A 20,919-nucleotide genomic window follows, 5' to 3' on the forward strand; every position below is an offset into this window, starting at 1 on the left:
CAAGGAATGGGTGACGGCGGTGTCGGACAAAACGGGTTCGTTTTGTCGATTCTCCCGACAATCCCTCATGTACATTTGAAGCGAAAGCTTGTTCTTGTTCAAGCAAGCTCCACTGCTTCCAGAACTAGGAAATCAATGTCATTTATGTCGAGCAGCATGAAAGCCAAAGTGATTCCGGCAATGCTTCGTCCTCCAATGGGGACTTTTAGATCTCTAGATGCCATTAAGCAACTGAAAAAGAAACCACCAAAAATGGAAAATGGTTCAACCTGGGCAACGTCTTATTCAATAGAATTCAATAAGTTCGCCTGCCAAGTCGCTTTTTTGCACATGTTGTGAAGACAGAATGAAGAAGCGAAAACGATGTGATGCTTTTGAACAATTTATCCTCCGTTATTGTCCACCTCTCGAGCAATCTTTTGCCGGATGAGGGTAGTTAATTAAACTCCACAGCTTTGGTTTAGTTTACATACCGAACTCCGACCACCGAACACCAATCGCAAGATCAGACCACTGCTCACTAGTCAAAGGACAACATAGCCATGGGCGGGCCGACCGGCACTGCCTCACCTGCACTCTACACTTGGTGGATATACAGAGTTCAACAGCTAAAATAATTCCGTATATTAGCTGCCGCAGAGCTTGATGTGTTCACTCTTCTGCTCTTCAATCAGTGCAGGGTTTTGTATTCTTATTTCTTTTGCGTCACAAGTTCGTTCTTGCTTTACTCTGTTATCTCGGCACACTTTCATTTCATCATGAGAGCAATTATCAATGCTATTAGCCTCGCGTATCCTGAGCCACAGGAAGGATTTTGGGGCAAGCCGACGTCAACCATAAACTGGTGCGAAGAAGTAAGTGCCCAGAATTCATCCAAAAATTATCTCTATCGTGATGAGTTCCAGTCTTACTTGAACTTTAGGACTATGTTATAAGTCACTATGCTGCAGAAGCAGTGAATACTCTGACAAACCTGCTGTTTATTGCAATCGGCATCCGCGGGGTCTGGAAATGCATCAGATTCCAGTACGATAAGGTTTTTCTTGTTGCGTATGGGGGCTACCTATTAGTCGGATGCGGAAGCTTTGCGTTCCACGCGACTTTGACATGTACTTAACTCCCACTGACCTTGTTGTTATGTTGTTCTCTGACCAGTGATACAGATCCAATGCAGCTTTTGGATGAGCTGTCCATGATTTATACTACTTCTATCCTTTGCTACACAACTTTCAGCCTCTCAAAGTCTTTTCTATTTTCAGTAACACTTGGCATGAGTCTTACTCTGCTTTCAATTTTCATTACCGTATGTATTTACTAAATGAGCTTTCATAGTTACTAACATGTTTATTCTTAGGCATACTATCACTATGTGAAAGATCCTTTCTTTCATCAAATGGCATTCGTATGCCTTTTTCTTACTACTTTGTTCCGCGCTTTGTACATGATGGAAGCTTCTTTGCGTCCCTTGTTGAGAAAGAGGTACGGGCATGAGGCCGATAAGGGTCAACCCGCAAAGGATACAGCGCGAAACATAATCTCAAGGGACCAGGCTATCATGCAAGAGATGTGGTGGGTGGTCGTCGCAGGGTTTTTAACAGCTTGTGCAGGTATTGCCATGTGGAACTTGGACAACCTATACTGCAACGACTTTCGCCGGTGGAGAAATCTCATTGGGTTGCCATGGGGTATGGTTCTTGAGGGACACGGAGTACGTATAATCCCTCTATATCTTGCTTCACACTAGCTAATACGTGTACAGTGGTGGTACGTTACTGTTTGGTAATATCAGAGGCGTTCGTTTCGAGCTAACGACTCCTAGGCACCTTATGACCGCTCTGGGAGTGAATTATTTCATTACCTGGGGCATCTGGCTCCGATACCTTTTGAATGACAACCAAGAAGATTATGTCCTACTTTGGCCGCGAAAGTTTTCTTCTCTACCTACCGTCGTACCAATGTGGTATTATCAACAGGATAGGGCAATGCGTACTGCAAAGTATGATTAAGTGGACAAGCTCGGATGGTTGAGCGGCTTCCTCATCATCGGAACCATACTCAGCCCCGCACCTTCAACCATTCTCACAACTCCCAACAGACTCTTGGTCAATATTACGAGGCATTATAGATATAGGCTCAGAAAACATGATTCAACTTTGGCGTTGGGCTTGACTCTAGCCGAAGCGAAGGTCAGGCCAACTTGGCAATGAGCCGGCAGCAACATTGCAACATAACATAGAAGCTTCCCTGATTCAACCTTAAGCATCAATAAAAAGACAGCAAGGTGCGAAGTCAGTGGCCAGAATATAACGATTCAATCAAAAATGTTCAAAGTCCATTTGGCAAGGATGGCAAGGAACATATTCAAGACACTTCCACTTTGGTGACACATATATCAGCGTCCATTTCAAGCATTCTTGTCAGTGACATCCAGAGCTTGTTTAGAAATTGACGATTTTAGAATATCCTATAAAGCTGCATGATCTATTAAACGTTTAAACTAGCTCGTACTCAAAACATTCATGGCTGTATATGTATTTTTTTCTGCCCTTCCAGCCAAAGTTGTCTCGCTCTAGTCGTTTTTCTATAGCTCAGCTATAAAACTATCTTCAAAAGGTGTGGAACAGTCATCAAAGTAAGAAATCAAGCTCATTTATATAAAGTACACATATCCTCTCAAAGACCATGTAGATATTCATCAAAAGAAGCACAAAGTCAGTGAAAAGTGATATTACTTAAATTAGGCCTGGATAAAATACGAGACACTAACACAATATTTCAGGATTGTGGTTTAACTGAAATACGATAGGCTGTTGGGTCATGTGGCTCGCTTAATTTCCAGTAATTATTTGAGATATACCATGGGAAAGAAGACGTAAGGTTATGTTTAATGAAATGCAAGATAAATCAAACTGCCTAGTTTTCAACACTGAACACGGGTCAGCGTAAGCCACGAAATAGTCTGAATAAAACCAACATTTCATAATCTCGCGACCCTATGGCTTCACAACGAGTCGGTATGTTTGAAGTTGGAATGGGCCAAGGTCCACTTCGAAATTGTTTCCCCCAAGAGGAACTTCATCCTCATCATCTTCTAGAAGGTTGGTTTTGTGAACACTTTTCAGCTGCCAATGCGTCTTCACTGTTCCCTTTCCTCGTCCGCCAAGGCTCTCGTAAACACGGACGATTATGCTTCTGTCGGAACGAGTGGGAAACCCGCCCTGGCTAATATCTTCATCATCTTCGCCACGCTTGATCGTGTCCATAACCAGGTTTTGGTCACCGATCAAGGTAATAGGGCAGGTGCTTAATGGTGAACTTGGGGAGACCGAGACGACTTTTAGTGGATTGTTGAAGTTGAAGGACGCTCGTACAGTCTCGGGTCCAAGAGGACCTTGGTGAGGTAGTATGGCCCATCTGATCGTATGCTTTCCCATGTCGGCCTTGTCATCTGGTGCTTTAGGAGAGCGGAGCAGAGACAGCCTCATTGTGTTACCAAGGGTGGAGAAGCCATATTTACTGTCATTCAAAATGGAAACGCCGTATCCGTATTCAGACAAATCCGCATACTTGTGACAGCAGACTTCAAACTTGGCCATATCCCAACTAGAAAGAAGCTATTAGCGAGTCCCCCTCCCTTTTCCTTGTCTTTTGCTAAGGGGCCGCTAATAGAGACAGATAAAACTTACGAAGTGTTGTAGTGTGTGGGTCGCCGAATGATGCCGAACTGAGTGTCATACGAAGCTTCGTGATGACGTACATCGACAGGGAACTCAACCTTGAGGAACTTCATCGTCTCATGCCAGTCAACCACTGCAGTGCACTCCAAATACGACTGGCTTTCTTCGTCGTCAAATGCGGCAGACAGACTGATTGTTGTCTTGATGGAGCTGACGTCGCTAATCTTCGTCTCGGTCACGACACTGACTCGCAGTGGGGTGTCCTCTAAAATGGACGTCGTTGAATTGTCAAGTTCCTCGCGAGTCTCCAGATGAAAAACTTCAACATCCCAAGCTTGCCAGTAGATTGGCTTGTCGTCGAAAATAACAAACTGGTTAGCCTTGCCCGACAAGACTTCGCGATTAGCTCGACGGTCGTATAGCGATGTAATACATCCTTTTTCGACGATAACTGTGAAATAATTGTTCTGCAACTTAAAGATGCCCTCGGACACCTCTTGAATAGTCACAGCTCTTTCGGTGGAGGCACAATATGACTCATTTATGGAAATGGCAAATCCACTGCCATGGGCGATTACATCTCTTCCATCTAATGTTTTTAGCACTTCTTTCCGAGGCCAACATAAGGTGTTGAGTGCAGCTAGATGGTTAGCGTTCCTGACAGCATCATTTACTTTGAGTGTGTCGTAGATATTCCGAAGTAAAGTTTCGCCGGTTCTATACACATCTGCGTAAACCTAGATTTTAATGAGCTCATAGTGTATCATAATTTCTTTGCATGACTTAACACACCTTGTCCGAATCGTCGTAGCACATCCCTATGGCAGTACCCGGCAGACAGTCGTGAAACTGGCAAAGAAGCACGCTCTCCCACATGTCGTCGATGTCTTTTTTAGGGTACTTATAGGCCTTATTATCAATGGAAGCAATGGTTGCTAAAAGTTCAATGTCTCTCAGAAGAATCTCCGACGTTCTGTTGTTACGTTTGGTTTGAGCCTGTGTGGTATACACCCCACGGTGGAGCTCGAAGTATAACTCCCCGTTCCAGGTGGGCAGGGTATGTGCCTTCTGTTCCAATTTGTCGAAAAAGTCATCAGGGGTGCTACCTGAATGAACACGAGGTAGCAATCCGGTGGTATCAGAGAGACCCCTAAGTCGGCGTAGCCTCTCGATCTGCTGCCAGGTTGGACCGCCACCGCCGTCTCCCTTACCAAACTAGGTACATGATTGTTAGCACTGAATGATTTCTATCTAGTTCCCTTTGAGTACCATTCCCCGTGGCTTCATTTCGAGGAATGTTAAACTGGATATAACTTACAACTAGGAGAGACGTATGATCTTGATCAAGCGATCTGTGTTGCGTCATGCTGCGCTTGACATCTCCAAAGTTTGCATCCGCACAGTAGGTCTTTGCAGGAGGCATATGACAAATGACTTGGCTTCCATCAAGTGCAACCCTGGAAACAAGATCAGTGAGCGGCTTTTAAGACATCAGTTTGCCTGTTAAACATACCAGTTGAACGTAGTGTGCGGAAATTCGTTCATGTTGTTGAAACAAATCCTTTGTGTAAGAAACCTGCTCATGCCTGCTTGCCGGCAAAGTTGCGGGATTTGACTCGATTGACCAAACGTGTCTGGCAGCCAGCAAGTCGTCGAGCGGCGCCCGAAGTTACTCTCAAAAAATCGTTGACCAAAAAGGAACTGGCGTACAAGGGATTCGCCGCTAGGCATGTTTGTGTCGTGTTCTACCCAACAACCTCCAATGGGATGGAATTGGCCTGACTCTACTTTGGCTTTAACTCGTTCCCAGGCGTGAGGATACCCCTCTTTCAACCATTTAAACTAGTGTAATGAGTCAGTAAGCTTCCTATACTATATCGACTCTTTATGTAACAACAGGGACGCACCTGTTGTGCCTGAGAGCAGGCAAAGTTAAGCTCAGGGTATCGGTCCATAAGGTCGCACTGGTTCAACCATGACCGGACAACCTTACGCTTAGTCTCTTCCCAAGGCCACAACCAGCAGGTGTCGATATGACAGTGCCCAATGGCAAAGACACTCGAACCTTTCTCTTCGTTTACAGAAAAGACTTTCTCTGAATTCACATCCGGCCCCAGGTATTCCTCGGCAATCTTTCGACTTCGGACTATCGACTCTCTGTCGCCGATTTTAAAAGTGTTAATGATTCTTGTCGCAATGTTTAATGCCTCGTGCTGTTCCCAAGAGTCCTCGGGGAATTCTTGCGCCGCTTGGTGGATGACTTGGATGTCTGTATGTAACATGCGAGCCTGCATGTCAATGGCAACAATCTCCACCTTGGAGAGACGGAAGTGCTTCTCCGGGTCCGGTGGCTGAATGGCGTCACCATTGGGGTTGTTTTTGAAAATCGGTTCACCCGCAGCATTTCCAAACATCCCGTTGCACGCCATCTCGATGAAGATAGTATGATTGTCGCCATCTTTGAAAGACTCGGGGATAATCCACTCGATACGTTCCCCGCGGCCAGTCAACCCCTGAAGAGGTTCCCCACGAGCGTTCCAGACAGTTGCTTCATTGTTGCAATCCCAATGCAACTCGAGATGTCTCATTTCACACATCTCGTCAGGGATGGTGATTTGTACTTTGAACCAATGGGTTGACCAGGAAGGCCCGAATGATTGTCCTATTTGAGCTGGCTTGAAGCTGTTACTCTCGCTTGTAGCCTCCGAGAACAATGGTCTACTCAATCCAGGGCCGCTCCATACTGAAAGACTGAGGTTCGGCGGCTGAGAGCACACTGCCAGGTACATCATTCTGCATAGATCACGTTAATGGCTCCTCTGGCAATATGTATCCCAAGGGATGTCTGTCTTACGAAAGCAGGTTGACCTTATCCCATTGCCCTGGAGAGTAAAAGTTGGCGGTGCGATCTCTGTATAGCCGGTTGGCTCTTTTGCCAACAGGTGCCGACGTGCGCAACGGATACTGTCTCGCAGACGGAGAACAGTTTCCGCACGAGCTGCCATGCCCACACATCCTCGTAAGTTTTGAATATCGTGTGAGTTGATCACTACTGCTGTCAGTGCTGTAGGAAATTGGTTTGAGTTCTTGCACTAAATGAAAGCAAGAACGACGTGTTCGTCTTTTCGCACTGCTAGGGTATGCAATATGGACCGCTGTACGCGACCTGCCGTAGGATGAGAACTCCTCCCACCGGCTCTTTGTGCGCATGGATGGCAATCGGCCGATGCCCGGCCGGTTGTCATCTCATCAAAGTCTATATCCGCCGACTGGTTGGGGAGTTCGGTGCCGAGGTGCGCAATGGCCCCACGTAGTTAACCCATCCTGTCAATCTGGAAGTCCCCAGGTTCCCCAGGTTCTCCAAGTCGGTCCAGAATCCAACCGGCAATTTTGGCCGGGGTTTGCCGTATGATGAACCCTGGAATAAATGCGGCATCCTCTGAAAATCACTAACCAGAGACGGTTTGCTTGTCGGTACTCGGCACCATAAAAGCAGCCATCCAGTCTCATTAACCCCTCTTCCGACACAAATGAGTTTGCCCCAGCGTCTGATTCATGCCTAACGAAGTGGATAGTGCGGGGTCCGGAGATTCAAGTTTGGATTCGGAGGAGGCTGTCCCCCCTGCAGAGGAGCTTATCAACGAGGACACCGTAACGTTACGGTAAATATTTTCAGAGTTCACAGCGAGGCTCCTTCTAGCCTCTCATGGTTAGCTCTAATACTTCAATGTGAAAAGACGCGGGGTAGTCAAGTCGCTGATTGCTTTTCCAAGCTACTTGGTGCCCCGAACTGAACTGCCGCCTCCAACGCGGGTTGGGCACCCAAGATCACCCCACTCTACCGGTTTCTGTCTAGAGCAAAAATACACACATGACTTGTTTTGAACAGATGTGAATATTGCCAGGGTCTATTCTTGAACAACGCACTGAGTGTTTGGTCTAGTCCCTCGACCGCGCAAACGGTGGTCAACCCTCATTGCCTGTTGATACAGGTTGCCGCGTCTTTTTACTTTGCTGTCATGAGCGGTCAGCCCCTGACGCATCGTGCATGAAAATTCGGCTGAATCCACAACCTAATAGTTGTATCGGAAATTGACGTCCTCCTGATGAAATGTGAGCACTGCATTAAGAACAAAGCCGAGGATGGGGGGAAACATGAGCTCACCTTGTCAGTCATATCCTCGAAGGCATGGGTGTGCGTGGTGTCGGCGGCTGCCTCGCCCCGCGCAATCTTGCCCTCTCGAGACTTGTTTTGCAAGACATAGTACGTCCGTAGGGCAAAAAGAACGATCTCTAACAAGACAAAACAGCCGAGAATGATAGCCAACGCAAGAAAATAGCGCGGTGCGTCCTTTGAGCGGAAGACCTGTGGGCCAATAGAGTTACCCACCGCCCAGAAGACGAAATTGCTGGTGATAACCACTCCCTTCTTAGTCTGGCCGGCGACGTTCCGCGTGACAAGCGACAGCGCAAGGCCGCTACAAGCCCAGAATGAGATCATGATGTAATACGCCAGGAGCAGGCCGACCTTTTTGCTAGGTTGGAACTCGACGGTGAGAAGGACGACGATGCCGGCGATCGTGGGCACAACAGCTGCCATCATAGCAAAGATGGTTTGTTTATAGCGCCTGTCAATCCAAGAGGCTGTAAGCATAGTGATTATTTGTAAAACGCCTGTTAGATGCACGAGTAAGTATCAAGTACGGAACCATGTCTTGCAATGACACAAAGAAGAGGGGAAAGCGACAAAAAGAGGGTGCATACCAGTCACACTTTGAAGCAACTGGGTTTGCCAGGTAGAGAAACCGAACGACTGAACGAATTAGCCCCGTATAATCTCTTGCGTTTCGTTTGGAATGTCATATCATGTGTACCTTGATAATAATGTTGGCAAATGCACCAAGGCCTCCTGATGGAAGAGTCGTAAGAAGTTGAATGAGGGCGAATCCGTAAACTATCATCACTGTGTTAGCTTAACATCATATTACTAAAAGGTAATGCCTACCCTGAGGGTCTTTGAAAGCTGTCCAGACCTGCTCCTTGCGGAATTTGCGATTTTGTAAACCAGTGCGATTAGACCGAACACGTTCCACCAAGAGTTTCTTGTCATCTTCGCTGAAGCAGTGTGCATTCATTGGAGAATCCGGCATCCACCAAAGCACGAAGATACCCCAAAAGACCGTGATTATACCATAGCTCATGAATAATGCCTGCCACGACCTGATGGGTGAAGATCTGGGTATGAAGGAAAACCCAAAGGCTAGCAGTCCACCAATGATCTGCTGGAGGCCATTCATCATGTACCTGTTGAGAGTCAGGATCATTTGTAGCATCTGTGAGTTTATCCGATGACAAAAACACACCATAGAATAGCAGTAGTAGCTTGTTCCTCACGCTTATACCACATAGATGTCAGGAGCACGAATCCCGGCTGACAAACTGCCTCAAACGCGCCCAAGAAACCGCGGAGTATGACCAGGCCGACGAAGTTGCGACATACGGCATGGAGGCTAAGTGTAATTCCCCACATGATGATGTTGAAACTGAGCCATTTTGCGATCGGGATTTTCTGGATAATGTAGTTTTCCTAGGCTGTAGTCAGTCTAACGTGCCACGTTGAAGCTTCGGGATCTCAGCATAAGTAACTTACCGGGTATTCGACACATAGGACGACAAGGTAGATGATGGTAGTTAACCAGGCATACTATACATTGTTAGTTAAGACATCAAATACGTATTGCTTGAGTAGATGACCCTACCTCTTGGCCTTTAAGTTTGGTATCGTCGATAATACCCATGATAGATGCAAACGACATGGTACCCTTATCCAATGACTGCATGAAGTATGTAAACATCATCACACTCAGGATTCGCTTGTCGATCATTTTTTTCAATCTCTTGTTAGTGTGCTCGTCTATTTCGACAACGGCGTCGCCGGCATATCTGGCAACCTCATGGTCGACGAGGTCATAGTTCGTTCGCTGCTTTAGGTCGGCAGTGGCTTCCGCGGCCTCGTGCGCCTCGCTGACCTCGGTTCTGTTCATGTTATACTGTTATGAGTACTAAGACTTGAATATTGATGCAGACGTAGTCAAGTTACAGCATGCCAAGAGTATGGGAATGTGTATAGACTTGGCAAATGACTGGGCAAGCTTCAAACGTCAAGAGGGGTGGAGCAGTAGTCAATGTAAAAAGCCAAGCTTATTTATCTGGAGTCGGCAAACCATCTTCAAGACTATTATGATATTCATGAGCCGTCAGCCCGAAGGCCGCCCACATACCAGAAAGATCGCGCGGCCGCTTAACCATGCATGCATCTCTTCCAGTCATTGCTCCGTCCAATGTGCCGGACGCTGTACCAAAAATGGACGACTACACGGTACAATTGTTACATTCCCAGTAAATAAAACCTCGGCTCTTTGCTGCCGTTGCATGCGGGTGACAAATACTGTGCCAGTCATCAAACTCGATCTCCCATGAACCAAAGAAGCACACAGCGTCCATACAAAGTTTGCCTTAACAGAACAGCCTATCGCTATTATCGTTTTCATTCTTCTCATTTGAAGGTATTTTCCCATCGTTGTAGCTTTATGGCGGCGATAGTAGGACCAGCCCTCAAAAACGTAGTGGTATTACCACCACCCTGCGTCCGTTGGCCAAACCTGGAGAGTTCCATTGAGGATTGCGGAGGCGGGGCGACAGCCGGGGATGACGTGCGGGGAATGAGTCCGGACCGGATACCGGGCCAAGGATGCTAGATGGCTTGGCCAACCAGACGTGGCCTAATGTGCGGAGAAGCTAATTGCTTTTTCCTGGGGTGTGAGGGGGTATCGGAGGGGCATATGCCCACCTGACAATCCCTTGCTTGGGGGACCCGGTTTTGAATCAATCAAGTGTGTCTGGATGGACGCCGAGTCGTTGTCGAGGTAGCGATGTCGGACTGCAATGACCCGATGCCCGGGTATTTGGATCGAGTAGACCCCTGAAATTGTTTGCTGCAGCCATCCACGACGGGCATTTCGAGTAACTTTACATTTCGATGAAGGTGGACAATCCCCAGTCGAACGGCACCATGTTCGAGCAAGGCATTGTAACGTTCTCTTCTCCGGAAGACGGCCGATCCTTGAACTTGGTCGGCGCAACAATCTTAGTGGACGAGTCGGATGCGATCGGCACCCACATTGCGGCACAGAACCTTGCGGATGATTTTGGCCGTGTAGCAAAATCTGACCCGAATCCCTTCGTGGTTTTCAAGAGCAGCCAAGACATTACCTCTTTAGGAGTGACCACTGCCATTATCATCGGATGCGTCGAAACGAGTCGTTTGCTCAAGCGATTGCAGAAAGATGGAAAGTTGGACTTGACGAAAATACATGGGAAATTCGAATCCTTTGCAACGATACCCGTCGAACAACCCTTTCCGGGTTGCCAGAAAGCCCTTGTCATTGCTGGCAGCGATAAACGGGGATCGATATTCGGAGCGTACACACTGTCTGAGCAGATCGGAGTCTCGCCGTAGGAAAAGTCACCAAAAACTGCGAGAGTTACCAACAGCTAATGCTGAATAGTTGGTACTACTGGGCAGATGTGCCACCCAAGTTCCACAAAGAGGTGTTCGCTTTGCCACACCCGACATACCATGGAGAACCAAGTGTCCGCTTCCGCGGTATCTTCATTAACGATGAGGCTCCCGCTCTTACGGGCTGGGTTCGAGACAATTTTGGGGGTTACGGGTCTGAGTTCTACAAAAAAGTGTTTGAACTTTTGTTACGACTCAAGGTCGGCGAACCAGCAGCATGAATGCCAGCGTCATATATGCTGATCCTCACCTAGGCAAACTTCTTATGGCCAGCAATGTGGCCAGGCTATCCAAACCCAGGTGCATCGTTCTTCACCGATGATCCGGAAAATGCCAAGATAGCCGAAGACTATGGCATAGTCGTATCTACATCGCACCATGAACCTATGCAGAGAGCGACGAACGAGTGGTTCGCGGATAACCCGGACGGTAGCTGGGACTGGCTCACCAACAAGGAGAAGATCACCGAGTTCTTCGACGAGGGTGTCAAGAGAGCCAAAGGGCGCGAGTCGTATTTCACACTTGGCATGCGTGGGGAATACGACAGAAAGATGAAGACGGATGATCCGGCTGCAGTTGTCCGCGACGTGATCAAGACCCAAAGGTCCATTATCAAGCAAGTACATGGCAGAGAAGACGCCGTGCCGCGTACGTACCAATCACGCTGATGTTAAGGAGCAAACGATTAACAAAGTACACAGAACTTCTGGCGTTGTATAAGGAGGTGCAAGACCAGTATGAAGGAGGAAAACTCGAAGTTCCAGACGATGTTACACTGCTGTTTGCCGACGACAATTTCGGCAGTATTCGACGTCTCCCATCTGGAGAGGAAAAGGAAAGAAAGGGAGGGGCGGGAGTAAGTAATTGCCATCTAGGACTTCCAACGACATGGAAATCTGACTGAACGGCAGATATACTACCATTTCGAATACGTCGGCGTCCCACGCAGCTACAAATGGATCAACAGCAATTCTTTGGTACTGCCCATATGATACTGTGGTTAAAGTTTACCATGAGGCTAACCTGCTCAATAGGGAAAAACTTGGCATCAGCTGCAGGAAGCCTATAAGCGGAATGCCAAGCAGATTTGGGTCTTCAATGTTGGTGACATCAAGCCAATGGAGGTTCCACTCACCTTTGCGATGAGACTTGCCTGGGACATCAACTCAATCAGTGCAGACGGCTTCATGGAATTCTATGAGACCATGGCAGAAGTCAACTTTGGAAAAAGTCAGGCAAAGTCTATTGCGACAGTTTGGCGTGAATATGACCGCCTTGCTGCTCTGCGAAAACACGAACACGTTGAGCGGACCACCTTCTCCCTCCTTCACTATAACGAAGCAGAGGATGTTGTGGGTCGTTGGGAGTCCCTCTTAAAAGAGGCCGAGGACATACACGGACGTGCATCGGAAGAACAGAAGGCGGCAATATTCGAAACGGTGCTACATCCGGTCAAGGCTTCTTTCATCTTCACGAAACTTCAAGTGACGTTGGGCAGAAACAACCTCTACGCCCGCCAACGACGTAACACGGCTAACAAGCTCGCCCGCGAAGCCCTTGAGCTTTTCGAAGCCGATTACAGTCTCTCTGAGGGATTTCATTCTCTGCTGAACGGTAAGTGGGACCATATCATGCGGCAGACGCATTACGGCTACGAGGACACCTGGCATGCGCCATTTAGGGACATGATTAGCGGCTTAAGCTATGTCCAGCGCCGTCAGAACTCCAACCCGGTCATGGGACAAATGGGAGTGGCGGTCGAAGGCCACGAAGGAGTCCGACCTGGGAGGACGAATGAGGAGTCCGATAGGACGCACCCTAGCCGACGGGACTTGGTTCCCGGAATTACGTTGGGGCAGATGAGCCGTTACGGGCCGAGTAAGAGGTGGTTTGATATTTATACAAGAGGAGCAGAGGTCATTCACTGGAAGGCGGCAACTCCATATGGCTGGGCTCAGTTGTCGGCCACTGCTGGCACGCTCGACCCTGACGGAGATGATGCCCGGATCGAAATCACGATCGATTGGGATCAGGTACCTGCCGATTTTGATCAAACAATTCTGGTGGATGTTCGATCGGAGGAGGGTGATTTCGAACAGGTCCATCTCCCGATCACAGGCAGACGACTTCCGGACTCATTCCAAGACGGGTTCGTCGAGGCAGATGGATACGTCTCCATGCCCGCTGCGCACAATCCTCCTCCAGGCTTCAGACCGCTTCCAGAGTGCGGCAGGACTCCAGCCGGGGCAATCGCCATTGCCACGACGGAAACCGGCTCCGCTCCGTATCTCTCGTACAAGTTCTACGGCTTTTCGCAACCCGAAAGGGCATGCTTACTGTTGTATTTCAACATGACTCTCGACCTAGACCCGGCCGACCCGATTTCATATGAACTGAATGTGGATAACGGGCCTGTTAAAACGCACCAGCTGCTTCCGAGGTCCGAAAAGTCCAATGAACTACCTGACGGGTGGTTTTATGCAGTGCAGGATTGTGTCTGGCTGCGGACACATGACCTAAGCGAATTTAACCTTGGTCCGGGAGAACACGAAGTGAGAATCAAACTGAAGCATTCAAATTTGATCCTGGAGAAGCTGGTATTTGACCTTGGCGGGCTAAAGGAGAGCTACTTGGGGCCACCAAGTAGCTCTTACGTTGCTTAATGACCAGAAGCCGCGACGGAGGGAAACCGATTCGTTCTCAATCTATCAACATTACGTCTTACTTTAGTTCAAAGACTGTACGTGCTCATTTAGACCCTTCAATGATAATCTCTGGTGTTCATGTCTCATATTTCATATTTCAATGGTCACATAAATAATATTCTGCAAAGTAAAGGCTAGAAGCACTTCCTCGCAAAGTACCTAAGCCGAACCGCCAGTCATCTTGCGCAACCTCTGCAGCTCATTCGCCTTCTTGACACCGAAGCCAGTCTCAAAGATCTGGCGTACCTCCTCAAGCGGCAAACCATTCGCCTCTGGGTAGCAGATGATAACAAAGATCCAGCCAAAGAAGCAAACGGCGGCGTAAAACCCGAAAGCACCGCTCGGTGTCATGCTCTTCATCATTGTAAGGAACGTCGAGGCAATGATGATGTTGCATCCCCAGCAGACGACAGTGTTCATCATGGTGCCGAGAGCGCGAACCTCGAGGGGGAGAAGCTCGGTGCCAACCCAAGCGATGGTGGCAACTCCACCGGCGAAGCAGGCAACGTAGATGATGATTGTGACGAGGACAAGGATGCCGGCCCAGTTGACGGTGGTGCTTTGCAGCTCGAGGTCGGGGGAAACCGGGATCCAGTGGAACGCGACAGCCGCGACTACCATGCTGATAGACTACAGCGCGTTTGGTCAGCACCTATTGCTTGGGGAGGGATGGTCGATAGAGAGAATTTTACTCACCATTCCAAGCACAGTCACGAGAAGAATGCGGCGTCTACCGAGCCTGTCGATGATGAACAGGTTGACGAGCGAAAAGACAAAGTTGGTTGCGCCAACAACGATGGAAACGGCGACCGGCTTGTTGAACCCGACGAGACCAAAGAGAGTCGCAGAGTAGTACATCAAAGTGTTGAATCCACCCAGCTGGGAAACTGTAAATCTGTTAGCCCCATTCCACTTATCGTCGTTCGGGATTCTTCGGGAGCACTTACTAGCCATGATTGCGCATGCACAGACCAATGCGCGGAAGTTCGAGGGGACAACATGGAGCTCCTTGAAGCGATCCCACAGCGAGCCTGAAGTGGCCTGCGCCTCAATCTCGACAGCCCAGCTCATGTGGCCCATCTTTGCAGCAACCTGTTCTTCCGTCGCGTGCGGGTACACGCGCTTGATGACGCGGGTGGCCTCCTCGATCTTGCCGTGGGAGATGAGCTGGCGTGGCGACTCGGGGCACATGGGCAGGAGGAATGCGAGGATGATGGGCGGGACGCCTCCAACGGCGACCATGTATCGCCAGCCGTGAGGAACCTCGGTGAAGCCAGCTCCCAGTGCGTAGGAAATCAACTGACCCAGAGTCACGCTCATGTTGTCGAATGCGATCATGCGGCCACGATGCCTAGCAGGGGCGAGTTCTCCAATGTACAGAGGCTGTCGCACAGATTGTTAATATCGGGCCGTGGTTCTTGTCGTTCGAGGTCCTCTGAACCCCTTGGAGATTGCATGGTGACTTACGATGATCATAGCAGCAGAGCCGACTCCCAAGCCGACAATGAAACGTCCGACAGTCATCTGGGCGACGGAAAATGCCGCAGCTTGGATGATCGTACCAACGAGAAAGAGGACGCATCCGATGTAGATGCCAAGCTTTCGTCCATATCTGTCCGCGGGCAAACCGGCGATCACGGCGCCAATCAACGCACCGCCGGAGGTGATTGAAGTAATGAGTTCCTGCTCATGCGATGACAATTCGTGCCCCAGGTCCGACTTGAGACTGACAAGGACGGCTGAAATCACACCAGTGTCGTATCCTGGGAGTGAAAATAAGACGTTAGCATTCCATGCGTCCCATGCGTCCCATGCGTCCCATGCGTTTCGAGGATAGGGATTGAATGGGTAGGTTAAACACACCAAACAAGAAACCGCCCATGGCAACGGTGAAGGTGATTAACCAGACAGCCCGTGAAGGCTCGGTATCTTCGATGGAATCATCAAAGTCGGGGGCCTGAGCCAGGCTGGACTGCTCGACGTGGGACGCGGTCCCATCCAGCTTCATCTTATCGAGAGACGCATCCCTTGACAGGCCTTTGCTGTCAGAGTCGGGCAAGGAGTTCGACATGTTGAAGTGTTGCTGCTGGCCGCTTTCGAAGAGGAATCGGCGACGCGGGCGAAAGAAGAAGAGTAGATTTTTCGTCGCAGAATCGGATGGGCTTGAGGCCGGTTGTCAAACAAGACGCTATGGTTTTCAGACGAGTGAACAGACCTTGACTTATATAGATAACGAGTCAATGCCTCCTCACCAAGGCCACCTAATGTGTCCGTAGCGAAGTAAAGTGCGCGCCAAGGTGGGTCGCGGGTTTTAATTCCCCAAAAGAGTCATCCCTGAGGAGAAACTGGAAAGCACGCGCCTCAGCCCAGGGCCGCCGCAGTGAATTGAATGGAAAGCCTCAGCGTGTGTAGCTAGCTACATTCTGTGTGTTTGAGCAGGGGTTCCCAGAGTACAACATACTCTCAGCACTAGGCGTGCTAGACGCAGCAAAACACGCGGCAGACATCCTTTGTTCCCCATCACGTCTCCCCCTATTCACGGGAGCTTCTCCACTGTCTCAACAATGTCAACTTAGGTAGCGCAGTCGAATTAAATGCGGGGGTGGGTTGTCTGGGGTACTTCCGTGTGCGGGATTCGCGGGGAATTCTGAGCTGGCCTTCCCCGAAGGAGTAAAAAAACCCCGTCATAATCAGTACATCCTCTTATAATGGGCGTACGGAGGCGCAGGACTGGGGTAACCTTGGCTGGCAACCGATTCTCAACCGTAGTCAGCGCTGTATGCTTGGTTGGTTTCTATTGCTGAGGCCACCCAAGTGGAATTCCAGCTCAACGGTACTGTATATCCTACATATTTCGACAGAGGCGGCGGGTTCACCCGAAAGTTTCCAGGAAGATTTGGCTGCAAAAAAAAACTCGTTTTCATGCCTGGAGACGCCCGGAGGCAGTTGGATCTCACCGACAACAGTTCTCTAGAGTATTCCATCGATGCCGTCGTACTCGAGCTACGTGGATCTGGACAAGGGTCTCGGGAGTATGATGTCATGGTCGACATTGTGAACCTACGCAATATTTAATATAGAGGCCTGGGTGAAGGGGTGGAACTGCTGCGATGAAGTGACATGGGAATAGAGACGAGCGGGGACCTGTGGTTCAGATGGTGTTCCCACCTCCTCATTTCCCCCAGGCTTTGGCGGCGCGTTGCCCCAGACGTCCCACATGCGGTACCATTATCAATCTATGGCTTCCGATTGGAGTCCATGATCAATAATTGCCAAGGCCTTCAGTGGGTTGGGAACGCTTTTAGTCCGCGGGTTCGACCCGTTGATAGACGAGCAAGGTCGAGCTGAGCATGAGTCTCGCTTGTGACGGAGCCCCCGGCCAGCCACTGAGGCATGCCACTGACTCGGGGCCCGCATGAAGGAAATGCATGCCGTAAGGGGAAGCTTGGCCCGCGGGGGTTTCTCCAAACGCATGAGCACAGACAGGCAAAGCTTATTCGATTGTTCCAGTCCTCCGGCCATGCAACCAACGTGACTGCTGAAATAAGTCACCTGTGAATATGATAGTGTGTCCGGTTTCAATGCTGCCTTGGAACAATACAGAACGCGGCGTTGCAGAGGGAACTTGACGATCCTCAGGACTAGACCGGCCCTGACCTTCCATATTTCGTAACCGACACGTCAATGTGGATTGAGAGTCAGCAAGGGCCCGCGGGTTATGGAATCGTGGAGAAGCGTTGCTTTTCCGTCTTCATTATCAGACGCGCATTAATGTGCACGCAAACGCTCACAACTGTTTCTATTCGGCGTCAAGATGATGAAAACTACTGGGAAATAGTAATTGAAACGGCTGACTCGGACTTCTAGCACTTGGGGTACACGGCGAAGAATAACGACCGGCTCCCTGAGATTGCACGGATAACCGGTTTCAAGAAATCCATCCTCCACATTAGCGGCTGGCCATTGCTTAATGCAGAGCAGATCTTCTTGGCAAAGATGCAGGTCCCGTATTCTATTCGCTTTGTTAAAGATGCAGGGGGCGTGTCATAGTGTTGGGCCCTTACTGAAATATTCCATTTCTGTACATCGAAGGGACAGGCTTTCGTCCTTCTTTTGTGAAGCGTGAATTTGGTAAAATTCTAACACCCTTCCCCCAACATAATTATGAACCTCAAATAGGAAAACACAGCTGGCCCAGGGTAATGGAGGACTGGATCTAGTTGGTCTGTACAGATACGTGGGTACGGATATTGTAATCCCGATTTCGTTTACTATTTGCCTGTAACAAGTAAGGCTAACGGATTTTGATGGGCTTCAGCTGATCTCGCACCTAGGGTAACCCTTCAAGTTCTCAAGTTTGGGGTAGTAAGAGTTGAATTCAGATGGTCAAGTCTATCAAACTGAACTATACAATGTAATAAAAGTAACGGAATCTGTTAATTCTGAGGCTGCGAATATGTCAAGGCTTTTAGTGCATCTTCAATATCTTAATTTATACATGAAAGCAAAGTGAACCACAGTTTCAAGAGGCATTAGCGAACCAGCCTTGGTCTACATTCTATGCCATGACTAACACACAACGCACTATCCACAACGCCGATCCCATACCTATCGTAGCTACATGATGTCCTATTTTTAACCCCAAACGTCCTCTTGCCACTTTCGGTTGCGCTTCAGACCCTCGCTCCATTCCTTGACCTGAGCGTCATCCCATCCCTTGTCCGTCCTCACGACATCACCAAGAGTCTTTCCAACCTCCCTCGCCATGCTTGCTCTTCCGCACATGTACAAGCTGGCACCGCTTTCCAACAGTTGCGATACCTCTTTGCCCATCTCCCGAACTCTGTCCTGGACATAGGTCTTCTTCGTTCCCTCCTGCCGCGAGAAAGCCGTAATTATCTTCAACTTGCCCCCCAGCTCCTTCTCCATCTGCTCTAGCTCCTCCTTGTAAATGTAATCCTCGTCCGGACGTTGGCAGCCGAAGAAAAGCATCATTTGGCCAATATCCTTGCCGATGGAGAGCAGTCGCAGGCGCTCGGTGATGAAGGCGCGGAACGGTGCCAAGCCGGTGCCTGCGGCGACCATGACCAGGGGATGTGATGAAAGCATGGGGAGCTTGAACTTTGATCGTCGGAAATGAGCGTAAACAAGGCCACCTTCCAGAGCTTCAGACGGACCGGAGAGGGCGTAGCTGAGACCCTCGGTCTGCTGAGTTGACTGGGAGTTTTGCAAGGATTGCGAGAGCGCTTGAAGGTAGTTGGTTGTCAGACCGGGAATGGCAGTAGATGGAGAAGCAGAGAGTGGGGTATCAGAAACAGCAACAGTAATGCTTGGAGCTTTGGGAGAAACAACGCTAGAGGAAGAGATGGAGTAGTATCGAGGTTGAGACCGGGGCAGGGTCTCGATTAGGTATGAGAGAGGAATGCCTGACCAGGAAGCTGCCGCCTGGTTGCCGTCGGCGTTTGCAGCCAACTCGAGGAGCTTGCCGATTGTGAGATGGTTCGACGCGAGGAAGCTCGCGTAATTGTCCTTCTCGCGGCCTAGATTTAGCAGGAACTCCTTCGAGGAAGGCGACGGCGCGAACTGAGCAAGGCCGCGGACTGCATCTCTGGGGACGGCGGCGCAGATCTCCAGGTAATACCTGAACAGTGTCTCAACGTTGGTTGGCGTAGGAATCCTAATCTTGACGGCAGCATCAAGTGCATTTATGCTGATCGGGATGCTGCGGCGCTCAGAGAGGCCAAGAACCTTGAGCAGACGTTCGACCTCCTGGTCAGGGTTGATAGGCCAAATCGCAAGGTGGTCGCCAGTCTTGTAGGTTATTTGCGAGTTGTTGTCCAGTTCAAGGTCCAGGTGCAAGCAGCTGCGGCCGGGGGAAGAGAATAAGCTGTGGGCCCTCTTGATCTTCAAAGCCTTGATTGCAGAGTTGGCGGAGGCCTTCCCGGATCCCTCGATCAAGTGCACCGGCTCGCCAATGTGCAGATCTTGCGGCTCCAATGACTCGTCTTCAACGACTGCTAGGGAAGGCTCGTGCACAACCTCGTGCTCCTGGAGCTTGAGGGCCTCGCGGAGGACTTTGTACAAGTCATCCTTCCACGAGAGGAAGTCCTCTTCGGTGGCTCCTTGAGCGTCATCCGCGCGGCCAACGGGGGCCAAACGAGACGCGCCCCGTTCCACAAGCGCTTCATCAACCACGTCAACAACACGGTTGTAGTATCGGTAGTTGCTGTTGCCCAAGCCGAAAGCCGCATATCGAAGGGATGTAAGGGGCTTGTCTTGGAGCTTAGTCAACCAATCCCAGAACAGGCCGGCATTATCACTAGGATCGCCTTCACCGTAGGTTGATATTATGAAGATTGCCAGCTTGGTTTGAGGTATCTGTGTGATTGTATCGGCGTCGTAGTCTGAAAGGTCGGCCGACATTGCCTGCAGGTGGAAGCGCTGGTGCAGCTCCCGTGCCAAGCGATTTGCGAAGCCTTCAGCGGTGCCAGACTGCGAGCCCCAGAAAACGACGACATCTTTTCCCTGCACACAAAAGCGTCAGTACATTTCAAAAAGAAAATAGGACAATGCGAACTTACGAGCTCTTCTAGCCTCTCGGCGATGTTCTTGGATCTCTTGTGTGCAGCATTCCCACCAGCGCCTTGCTGTGGCCTCTCGTAAAAGATGTAGTTGTATGGGTCGGGCTTGTCCCATGTGTATCCACGCAAAACATAGGCGGCAGAAAGGAGCCCAGCGGCGGCGAGAGCAGCCGTGTCTGCGACTGTCCCCGGCGCGAGCTGGGCAAGTAGCTTCAAGGTGCTCTCGGGAAGAGCGCCCGGAATCGACATGATGTCTACAGGTGAGGGAATAAGACGGGTTGCGATCAGTGTGTAGCCAAATATCGGTTAGAAAGAGGTGTCGATGGGTTTGTCGACTTCATGCCTTTACGAAAGGGCAGCAGAAGAGCTTGAGATAA

General features: G+C 49.6%; 5 protein-coding genes across 5 annotated transcripts; 1 reads left to right on the forward strand and 4 right to left on the reverse strand.

The window, feature by feature from the left end:
* Positions 1 to 2,993: 2,993 nt before the first annotated feature.
* Positions 2,994 to 4,964, reverse strand: EsH8_IX_000790 (uncharacterized protein; the record flags this gene model as incomplete). The annotated part of the gene is made up of 4 exons (XM_083267126.1): positions 2,994 to 3,603; positions 3,687 to 4,071; positions 4,508 to 4,892; positions 4,947 to 4,964. 4 exons carry the CDS (start codon positions 4,962 to 4,964, stop codon positions 2,994 to 2,996), a joined length of 1,398 nt encoding a protein of 465 aa, XP_083130691.1.
* Positions 4,965 to 7,750: 2,786 nt separating this feature from the next.
* EsH8_IX_000791 (uncharacterized protein) lies at positions 7,751 to 9,721 on the reverse strand (the record flags this gene model as incomplete). Its single annotated transcript, XM_083267127.1, has 8 exons — positions 7,751 to 7,780; positions 7,843 to 8,270; positions 8,442 to 8,490; positions 8,552 to 8,631; positions 8,683 to 8,981; positions 9,041 to 9,264; positions 9,328 to 9,381; positions 9,437 to 9,721. The coding sequence occupies 8 exons, from the start codon at positions 9,719 to 9,721 to the stop codon at positions 7,751 to 7,753; spliced, it is 1,449 nt and encodes a 482-aa protein (XP_083130692.1).
* Positions 9,722 to 10,749: 1,028 nt separating this feature from the next.
* On the forward strand, positions 10,750 to 13,919 carry EsH8_IX_000792 (uncharacterized protein; the record flags this gene model as incomplete). Its single annotated transcript, XM_083267128.1, has 6 exons — positions 10,750 to 11,192; positions 11,246 to 11,456; positions 11,511 to 11,904; positions 11,958 to 12,112; positions 12,168 to 12,233; positions 12,291 to 13,919. 6 exons carry the CDS (start codon positions 10,750 to 10,752, stop codon positions 13,917 to 13,919), a joined length of 2,898 nt encoding a protein of 965 aa, XP_083130693.1.
* A 201-nt stretch (positions 13,920 to 14,120) lies between these two features.
* On the reverse strand, positions 14,121 to 16,032 carry EsH8_IX_000793 (general substrate transporter; the record flags this gene model as incomplete). The annotated part of the gene is made up of 5 exons (XM_083267129.1): positions 14,121 to 14,591; positions 14,658 to 14,848; positions 14,909 to 15,344; positions 15,429 to 15,724; positions 15,825 to 16,032. The coding sequence occupies 5 exons, from the start codon at positions 16,030 to 16,032 to the stop codon at positions 14,121 to 14,123; spliced, it is 1,602 nt and encodes a 533-aa protein (XP_083130694.1).
* Positions 16,033 to 18,596: 2,564 nt separating this feature from the next.
* Positions 18,597 to 20,791, reverse strand: EsH8_IX_000794 (NADPH cytochrome P450 oxidoreductase family protein; the record flags this gene model as incomplete). Its single annotated transcript, XM_083267130.1, has 2 exons — positions 18,597 to 20,486; positions 20,543 to 20,791. The coding sequence occupies 2 exons, from the start codon at positions 20,789 to 20,791 to the stop codon at positions 18,597 to 18,599; spliced, it is 2,139 nt and encodes a 712-aa protein (XP_083130695.1).
* Positions 20,792 to 20,919: the final 128 nt, after the last annotated feature.

Source organism: Colletotrichum jinshuiense, chromosome 9 (assembly GCF_051148585.1).
Source record: "Colletotrichum jinshuiense chromosome 9, complete sequence".
In the NCBI taxonomy this organism is placed as follows: domain Eukaryota; kingdom Fungi; phylum Ascomycota; class Sordariomycetes; order Glomerellales; family Glomerellaceae; genus Colletotrichum; species Colletotrichum jinshuiense.